At 41.3% G+C, this 10394-nt stretch overlaps 1 protein-coding gene across 5 annotated transcripts; it reads right to left on the bottom strand.

Annotated features, from left to right (window-relative positions):
• Nucleotides 1-1643: 1643 nt before the first annotated feature.
• LOC310713598 (DGAT1/2-independent enzyme synthesizing storage lipids-like) lies at nt 1644-10188 on the bottom strand. Of its 5 annotated transcripts, none has more exons than XM_083518029.1 (9): nt 9515-10187; nt 8959-9107; nt 7417-7638; nt 6258-6636; nt 4983-5147; nt 4404-4594; nt 3924-3984; nt 3327-3466; nt 1644-2097 (listed from the first exon to the last, which is right to left on the bottom strand). In XM_083518029.1, the coding sequence occupies exons 4-9, from the start codon at nt 6535-6537 to the stop codon at nt 1984-1986; spliced, it is 951 nt and encodes a 316-aa protein (XP_083374155.1). In that variant the 5' UTR covers nt 6538-6636; nt 7417-7638; nt 8959-9107; nt 9515-10187; the 3' UTR covers nt 1644-1983. The 5 variants fall into 5 exon arrangements, with proteins under 5 accessions (XP_083374155.1, XP_083374157.1, XP_083374154.1 ...); XM_083518031.1 differs by having other exon boundaries at nt 8996-9107; XM_083518028.1 differs by lacking the exon at nt 7417-7638.
• Nucleotides 10189-10394: the final 206 nt, after the last annotated feature.

Below are 10394 nucleotides of genomic sequence, written 5' to 3'. Positions count from 1 at the left end.
AATAGGACCAATTCTGGAGTGGGTTCCAATACCTCCTTAGTTATGTTACATATTTTTTGTAGGACTGCTGTCCAAAAGGGTTGGATTTGGGAACATTCCCACCACATGTGAAGGTATGTGCCTGTAGAGGTACAGCCTCTTCAGCATTTTGATAAGGTTCCTGGATGTATTAACACCAATTTCCTCAGGGTCAGATGCCACCTATAGATAAGTTTCAAAGTGAATTCTCTTCTTTTGGCTGAGATTGATTTAAAGGGAGGTTTGGACCAAATTGTAGTCCATTGGGTAGAGTTTATTTTGTAACCTATGTCATGTTCCCATTGTTTTTTAATTGTATCAAGTGAAATTGCGGGGTTGTGAAGTAGTATTTTGTATATTGCAGATACTACCCACCTACCATGTCCCTCTGCTGACAAAAGAAGGCTTTGTTGTTGTTTAGGGATGTGTGCAGTTGATGGTGCGTTAGCCAGGATACTTGAATGCCTCCTACTTTATCCTGTAATTCCTGTGTTGATATGGGTTTATTGTTTTTGTAGAAGTCTGCAAGACAGTATAGGCCTTTGACTTGCCATGTTTCTATGTGAAAGGTTTGGGCCGCATGACTGATAATGGATAATGAGACAAGGGGATTAGTGGGGATGGGGTTGGTGGCAATGTGCCTACTTTTTGTTTCCAGGCCTTAAGCATGGATAGTGTGAATCCCCCTTCAACTCAAGCAGCTGTGATTAGGTGGCCATCCAACCTCTCCCATAAGGAAGCCAGGTTGAATCTTCCCCCCTCAGTTTACCCCATTTCTCCCTTTTGTGGCACAAAAGCGAGAAACTCATGTCTGGGAGAGGGAAGGCAATCCTGCTTTCTGCCTGCCATAGTGCTCTCGCTCGCTCTCTCACTCAGTCTCTCTCGCACACACACAAAAGTGAAGATGGAGCAGGACAATATTTTATTTCCTAGTTTTAAGTAAATAACTGTTGATTTTTTTTATGGCTGTGGCTGCAGGAGGCAGAGTGGACTTAAGAAGGGCTGTGTAGAGGAGCCAGCACATGTGCTTTCGAATCACAGGCAGCAGGTCCTTCCCAGCAATTGCCTCTAGCCCCTTGCATTGGCTGGACTGTGGAGGGGAGGGTGTGGGCAGGAGGAGTGATCAGGAGGAAGGGAGGAGGCAGCCCATTTGTGAAGGATGGAAGCTGCAGGCAGGCAAGCAAGCAGGCGAGCACCTTCACAGGCTCCTTCTGGTGATGTGTCACAATCTCAAAATGGTCATCGGGATATGCTCTTCAAACTGGTTTCTAAAGATTTATTGATATATTGCGCAACCCTACCTACCCCACATACAAACTGTTCAGCCATGTCTGCCCCCTGCTCTTTCTCTAGCACCCCACTCCATCTCAGATTCTGATCCCAATTTCAGTAATCCTCAGGTTTAAGATGTAAGTCTGGGACAGTTTTCTTTAGCTGTTTAACTGCACGTGGATTGCTGAGACTCAGATTCAAAGCTGAGTTGGCTGTTTTTGTTAGATCAGTCACTTTTTCACCAAGCCTGGCTATATTTTTATGTTCTCTACTTTTCTTGCTATTTGTTTATGAAGACTTGCTTTATAGGGCTCAAATCTTGGAACACCCTTTTATAAACATGAAAGAAGTGCCACTGTTTTAATACAGGTGATTTATAGACCTTACTCCTGCACATGTAATATTATTTCATGTTTCAGTTAAACACTCGCCTTCCCGTTATACTCTTTGATTCTGCCTCTACTAATGCAAGTTTCCACAAAAAGGGGATTCTGGGAGTATTGCAGGATAGGGCAGGAAAGCACCTGTACCTCTTCCAAACCTAGGACCTTCTGCACACACAGCAGGTGCTGAGCTACTGAGCTGGGGACCCTTCCACATAATTCATATACAATCCAGCACAATTCTATGCATGTTAACTTAGCTTTAATTACATAATTATTATTTTTTCCTATTGCAAACATATGGTTTATTTTATTTAGACTGGTTGGCTTTGTCATGCTTATCAAATCGTTCTAAAAGAGCTCTTAATATATTTCCTGGCCTTTTTTGGTGTCTGTCCCGAAGATTTTCAAGTGCAGTCTTTGCCTGTTGAAAGAAAAACAAAGGACTACATTATGTTGTTGCAAAATAGATATTCACAGTTATTAATATCAGTGGGGAAAATGCTAAAGGCATCAGAATCTGTGGCAACCAGAATCTCCTTCTTTCCAGCAAAAATGTAAATATAAGCAACTGAATTTATTTTGAGGGACGATGCTGCAAATGTAAATCCAGTCATTTGTATTCAGAGATGTGTTGCGTGAGAGGCCTTGTGTATCAACACTCAAGAGCGGCTTTTCAGGCATGGAGGGTTGAGCAAGAGGAGCCAGGGCCAGCAAACTCTACAGTACAACCGCTCATCTCTCTGTGAAACCAGCCCATTGTATTCATGTTTACCCTGGTTTTCTCGTTTAGGAAGGCCCCAAAATTGTTGAGCTTCTTTTAGACAGTCCTAACCAACAGCACTCTTTAAGAATGATTTATTGTCACACTATAATGTAATACCAGAGTTTACCATAAAGATGGCACCTGTGTTTAAAATTGTCTTCTGTGAAACAGCATCCCATTTAGGAGATTGATGACGCACAAGCAATAGCTAACGAAAAATGTGTTGGAGATTCAGGGTTGGTAGCTCATTGGGTTGGAATCATGGCTGTTAAAGAGAGCAGTATCCAACAGTGCAGTTTGGCTCATGCAACACACATCCACGTGTACATTGAATTGTCTTCCTCTTCAGCCCTCTCACCACCCTCAAAAATTGGCACTGGGGTGACTTAGAGGGACCTTCTATAGTGGGGGAGAAAAAGTTCCATTGTGTGAGCAGATCTCTCTTTGTGCTGCACTAGATAAAATGCATAGTTTCTCCCATTTAATTAGTCTGAACAAGTTAAGAAGAGGGAAACTGAGCGAGGAAAATGATGCACAAAAGTGTATATAATGAACTGTATCTCTGGTCATATAGAATGAGGAAGTGAGCACAGTGGAACCTCAGGTTGCGAACATGATCCGTGTGGGAGGCACATTCGCAACCCGCAACATTTGCAACCTGTTGCGCCGCATCTGTGCACGCACAGGTCGCTATTCAGCATTTCTGCGCATGTGCAAAGCGCGAACATCCAGGTTCGGCGTGGTACACAACCCGAAAACGTGTAACCTGAAGCGTCTGTAACTCGAGGTACCACTGTACGCAGAATACAATTTAGAACTGAAAGAGAGAGAAACCAACAGGGAAAAAATATTCTGCTTCTTTACTTCCAAGTGTAGGGTTCACTTACTTTTTCAGCCAGCTCTGTGGCAGTTATATTTGGATCATATGGGATGGGTTCTCCAACATATGTCCTCAATTTCACTGGGAACCCTCCATAAGAGGGAAGGAATATACATCGAGTTTTCTCATACAGCCATTTTGTCAGACCTGTGTATGAAATTGAAGAAGATTAGGAAAGAATTTCAAATTAGTTGGCATTCTGAGTTACAATCCATACATCACAGCGTGGAAGAGTTAAATAATATAAGTGCTTGGGGAAAGAGATGCAAGATATTCAGTCAGCTCTTCTCATACTTTGCAATCAGGGTCATAGGTTGTGCAATAGACTGCAGAATATGGTTTGTTTCCTGCTCAGTTCCCCTCCATGTTAGGGTTGCTACCACATTTATCTATTGTAGCTTTGTTTTAAATTTAATGGGAAACTAAGCAAGGACATGTTCACTCAGTTCTGAGGCAGGCAGCACAGCTTTTTGCAGATAAGTGTACATGGAATACTCTACTAGTAGGTAATAAATAGACATTCTTTTTAAAAAAAATACTAAAATGTTTATTCCCTGATATCAGAGCTCTTGGTCAACCAAGGAACATAGGATATTTAGCTCACTTGTCTTTCCAATGGTCCTGTATGCTTCACACATGTTTTGGGTAAATATAGGGATGATGGGCTAAAAGATAAAAGATGGAATAACAATGAAAAGAAAGGCGAGAACTGGAAAACTACTTCCCCCCAACCGTCCTGCCTTTATTTTTCTTAAAGACTAGGAAGAATGCTTCACATTTGGTATTATAATAACAGGCAACTCATAAATTATTTAATTGGCTTCAATTCAAATATCTCAGATGAAGAAACTCCACAAGCTGTCCCCCAGATTTTCAGGAATTGAAGAGAAAAAAGAAAGAAAAGCTGTTTTTCTTTCTAAATGCCATTGATTTGTGGCTCTCCAGATAATCATTTGACACCAAAACAGGATGTCTGCCATTCTTGGCTATTTAGGATGCTAGATCAAGGATTTTAACACATTACGTCATACGTCATTTCCAGGATAATCTTGAGGTCAATGCAAATTGCCCAAAGGTCACTCACCACTTTCGCCTCCAAAGCTATCCGAGCGAAACCTCTGCGGTTACCCCACATTAAGCTGTAATCATTACTAAAGTTTCCTTCTCTAGCTCCACCAGGTATAATGCCCAATAAATAGCCTTTCTTCAGAATTTCCACACATTCAGCATTCGTGAAATCTCTCGAGAAGACAACATCACATATCATCTTCATCCCTAAAAAAATAAACCCCAAACAGAAAAATGCACTTTATATAACTCTTATTTAGGAAATAGTGTGAATACTATACAAGTGTCATTATTCAAATGATATTGCACTATTATGGATCACAAGTACAGCTCTCTGCAAATCTTCTTCAACCATGATTTCATGAAAGGTGACCTTTATGCTAGTTCCTCTTTTGCTCACATGTTCTTGGAGTAATCTTTTTCTGGTAAGCAATAGAGTGAGACTGAGTGCAATTTCACCTATTGGTGGTATTTTATTTTCTGTTACTTTTTACCTGCTTGCCTGATGCACTGTTTTATATTTAATCACTTTGTTTTATGTCATATTTTATACATTTTTATCTAAAAAGACATGATTTGAATTTAAATCATTTACCTGGTGTCCAATACAACATGTGATCAATTACTGAATGGCAGTGTAACCCTGTCTTTTTATAAAGTTTAGTCAGAAATAATAAATAGTTGATAGGAAAAGCTGGATGGTAGAGAATAATAATCCCTGGACCTTTAGGGAGACGTTCCATGTCCATAACTTCATAACCTGAAAATAATACAAAGTTTAACAAATAAATATTGCTTTAATGAAACTAAATACGATACCACCAACTTTTAGTGGAGGAAAACAATGTGGTTCAGAAAAACTAAAGGTCAGGTAAAAAGCTCTGCTATATGCTCAAGCATTGCGGGTGCTAGGTTGTCATCCACAGGAAACAGAGCTTACTCTGGTGGTCGCAGAATTAAAGAAGGGGGACACCTACTCTCCTGAAATGTTCTTTCCTTGCTTACGTTTGGGCATAGGTGGAATCATTTTTTGCCCAGCCTTTGAGACAGCTACAGTGGCACCTCAGGTTAAGAACTTAATTCGTTCAGGAGGTCTGTTCTTAACCTGAAACCGTTCTTAACCTGAGGTACCACTTTAGCTAATGGGGCCTCCCACTGCTGCCGCCGCGCGATTTCTGTTCTCATCCTGAAGCAAAGTTCTTAACCCGAGGTACTATTTTGCTGCTTCTTCCTCCTCCTCCATCACTGCTGCTTCCCGTGGTTGCAGGGGAATCCTCCTGGAGGTGCTTTGGCATGGCTCTTACAATGGCCAAAGTGCCTCGGCTCTGGCATGACTGCAGCCGAGGGAAGCAGCAGAGATTTTGGAGGAGAAAGCGTCAAAGGTGCAGGGGGAGTGAGTGGGGGATGGGCAAGTGGCAGCAAGATGGTGGCAGGGGAAAAAGAGGTGGCAGTACAACGTACCGATGATGCGTACCGACAGAAAAAAAGCACTGGGTGTAAGCAACATTCTCCCAAGTTTCTTTTGGAGACGAGGCATGCTTTAAATGTGATTAAATGTATGATGTTTATGCAGTCACCAATTGACCCTTTCTTCTGTGATATGTCTTAATTCCATACCTCATAAAAAGTTTTGTATTTCTTTATGATTGCTTATTACATAAATAAATATTGATGGCTTTGTTTTGAGCCTTATGAAGCCAAACCAAACTTGTAGCTATTGTGACCCCAAGGTGGGTTCAGAGCTACGCTCCTGATGCACTGTGGCAACTATTGTTCCAGTGCTTGAAGCCTGAAATTCTGATGCTCAGTACTATGAAAGTATAGTGGCTCATAAGATGGAATAATTGGTATGAAAGAAACTTTAACTCACCATGCCATATCTTTCCATATGTATCTACAACTTTAGCCATAACTTGCTTTGGCTTGTCCCAAAATTTGCTATAAAAATCATTTTCTTGGTGGTTATTCATCTTCTTGTAAATATATAACAATAATGAGGCACAAGAGGAAAAAACCCAGAAAACCAATATTTCTGAATAAAACAACATCGGAAGCACAAAAAACCACAGAGGGTGAACCACCGAGGTCAGGTAGTCTTCTAAATAAGGAAAACTAATCCAGTTTTCCAGCATTTGAGTAAAGCAGCTCATTGTCTCCTGATCTGAAGCATCAAGTGTATGCCAATGAAAGAAAGAAATCAAGTGGAATTTTCCACAGTCGTAATGGTTTCCCCCACCACCACCATTTACCTGGAAAACAGAAAATGCAGTACATTAGTTTGAATTGCCACCCCAGAGACATTCATGAAATCTCATGCTATTTACTATTTTTCTAGTTTTCCCATTATAACTTGCCAAGTAGACATATTGTTTTTTCAACATTCATTGCTGGGATGTACAATACAGTGGTACCTCTACTTACGTGCCCCTCTTGTTACGTATCCTTCGGGATATGCACCCAGCAAACCCAGAAGTATATTTCTGGGTCTCGCCACACACACATGCGCAGAAGTGCTCTGTCGCACCGCACGTATGCATAGAGCATGCATCTCCGGTTGCAGAAACCTTGGAATCTAACCGGAGCTCCGGAACGGATCCCATCCGCAACCGGAGGTACCACTGTATTAGTAATGTATGATTCATCACATTTCAGTCAGAATGTAGTTCTGGCACCTCTCAGGTGGTGGCCATTGTGAGCTGATGCTCCTTCCACCTGCTTCTTGTCTTTATGTACTTCTGAGAAGCCCCAAACGAACAATTCGAGTCAAAACAGAAGCTGGCCAGCGTGTGCAAGTCTACCCCTTTTTTAGATCTATGACTCCACTCCTAGCCGTTCCTAGCCAGCAGTGGGATACTGTAGATAGTTATGCAAATGACTGAGCTCCTCAGTTCAGTTCAGTTCTGGCCTTTGAATAAACAAGAGCTGTTTGAAGAATCGCTGTGTCGTCTGATATGTTCGCCCACAACTTAACAAGAACCATGGAGAACTGGCATCTGTTCAGGGTTGCCCTGAGTCGCCCAGTGACTTACTGTAACAACTTCATGGTTGGGTTATTTTTTTGGGAAAGAGCACTAGTCACAAAGCAAGCTGGTTTCATTCAACTGCTGTTCCATTTTCCCCCAGTACATTGCTCTCTGTCCTGCTATTTTCTATGGAGGCTTTATACATATGTATTGTCCTCTTTTTGTCATCATTATAAGATTTAAAACCAATTGCCTTCTATGTGTGATCACAGGTGTCTGGAGGTAGCCCTGTTAGATTTTGGCAGCAAAAATAAAAAAAGAGTGTTGTGACACCTTAGAGATAAAGTTAATGGCTGCAAAACAAACCCCATCTACTCAGAAGTGAGCACCACTGAATTTATGAGGATTCCCATCTCTGTGTTGGAAACCCTGCACATTAGTAAAGCAGCTCCCTTCACAATAGAGTCTTGCTGTTCAAATGGAATGCCCAATTAAGGTTCAAATATATTGATGACCAGATTACCCTATGTCTAAATAGCTAGTTGAGTAAAAATATGTGGCATTATATTACTGCAGAGTTGTATATTTCTTCTGCAGATCTGTGTACAAACAGCTTCCCCTATGTAGTGCCCCCCCATTTGTGGACCTTAAGGAAAGAAGCTTGCAGGGGGTTATACCAGATGATCCTCGGGGTCCCTTCCAACTCTGATTCTAAGAGACATGGGTGGTGCTGTGGTCTAAACCACTGAGCCTCTTGGGTTTGCTGATCGGAAGGTCAGCAGTTTGAATCCGCGCAACGGGGTGAGCTCCTGTTGCTCCGTCCCAGCTTCTGCCAACCTACAGTAGCAGTTAAAAAGCATACCAGTGTAAATAGATAAATAGTTACCACTGTGGCAGGAAGGTAAACAGCGTTTCCATGTTCTCTGACTTCCTTCACGGTATTCCATCGCACCAGAAACAGTTTAGTCATGCTTGGCCATATGATCCAGAAAGCTGTCTATGAACAAACACCGGCTCCCTCGGCCTGAAGCAAGATGAGTGCCGCACCCCATAGCCACATTTGACTGGACTTAACCATCCAGGGGCCATTTACCTTCTATGATTCTACTGGTATTAGAAGAATGATAAATTCCAGTTGTGACTAAAACAAAGTGCTTTATATTGCATATATTTAAGTCTGGGTTTGCTCTGCATCCAGTGCTCTCCTGTTGCTGGTTTGGAGATCTGTTTACTCATGACATTAGCCACCATCTATATGTGGCTAATGTCATGTTATTTCTTATGAAATACTGTATATTGGTTAGTTTTCCCCTAAACCAATTTCAGATAAACCCTAATTAAAAAAAGAACACCTTAGCTGTGTTTTAAGTTGACTGTTTGTAAACAGGCTATAGTTTTCATACAACTGGTTTTTACACACACACACACACACACACACACACACACTCTGCTGACCCCTGTTCACGGACAAATAACACAACTGCTAGCACATTTGCAATGCTTAGCAAGGTCTGGTATGGTTTCCAGTTTGATGGGGGTCCGTGTACTGAGATTCCTAGGGGTTCCTTCCAACGCTACAAGTCTATGAAACACAAACTCTTTACTTACATTCCTGATAAGCCTAAATTCCCTTTACATCAGTTACCTCTCCATGGGACCAGCAGCAGTTCTCTCGTGGTTTTTTTCATAGGCTGTTTCACTCCTAATGTGTTGCATCCCTTTGTGATGTTTAAAGAGACTCTGATGGGTGTGACACCCTATGAAGAAAACAAGCTTTTTGGAAACGATCCAACTAGGTTTTATTCCCATATGCAGTTAAACATGCTGCGCGAGGTAATAGCAAGCATTGCATAGTAGCATGGTGAATCACATAAAGCCTGTTCTTGGCAAAGGATAAAAGGTACGAATTCTGACAACTATGTTGTCTCCCTTTGCTTATAGCTCCTTTCTACCTTGAACAGAATGAAGAAGTCAAGGAACAAGCTACTTACACCATCCACCGTCAAGAAAAATACAACATTGATACAAAAGTCGGGTGTCTGCCCCTCTCTCTGCTGAGGACTGGCAAGAGCCCATGGATTTCCAGGCACGCACACAGGGTCTGTGTCCCTTTGGAGAATAGACAGCGGAGATTGTCGTACTTTAATAAATTTGGTTTATTCACCTATTTACAAATTCATACTGCATGGAGGAAGTCTAGATCTTACAGCATGGCTCACAGCAGTCCAGGGATGTGGGGTCAGAAACTGAGAGAAACCAAAAATTGACAGATTCAACCATTCCTACTCTGTTTGCAGCATATACCTTTTCCAGTTGACCCAGGCTCAAGGTCAACAGGCAATGCTTCTTGCTTTGCACACTGAAAATGAGCTATCCCAGAATTCTCAAATGAAACATGTAGGAAAAAGAGACGTTTTAGCAATGTTATCCTTGTATCATCGTCTCCCAGTCTCCCTTGCTGGGCATTTAACCATAGTGTATTTCAGTCAGGATATTTGGAAAGGGAGGGGAAGATAAGTTGAATATGACCCAACCAATTATTTCTTCATCCACCTCAATTTGTGTAATGTAAAAAACAAAAAAACACAAACAAATTTTGTTGGTTTTTAAACAAATACAAATACATTAACAATTACCATTAAACCCTTATCCAGCAGTACATCTAATAATGTTTGTTCTTTCCATTGACTTTAGACATAAGCTCACACATTCAGTGTTCAAACCTCTCCTCTGAGAAGACTGAGCAGCTGGTATAATCAGGCCTTGATTTTTGTCATTAACAGAGTTAAAGAAAGAGCTCCACATTTCTTGGAAAGTGTCTCTATTTGTTATGCCTTTAATTGCAAAAACTGACTTTATCTGATCCATTATTCTACTCTGCAATGCTTGTTATACATGTCACCCCACTTCATGTTTTATTGCAAATGACAGGCTGTATCTATCTAGTGAAAGGCTGTATATATCTCTTCCAGAATCTTCATAGAGATGGCACACCCATCAGAATCTCTTTAAATATTACATAAAGGGATGCATCACAAGAGGGC

This window comes from Podarcis liolepis (assembly GCF_965112155.1).
Source record: "Podarcis liolepis genome assembly, chromosome: 8".
Taxonomy (NCBI): domain Eukaryota; kingdom Metazoa; phylum Chordata; class Lepidosauria; order Squamata; family Lacertidae; genus Podarcis; species Podarcis liolepis.
Note: the sequence above shows the minus strand (reverse complement) of the source record. Positions and strands in the feature narration are given on the sequence as shown.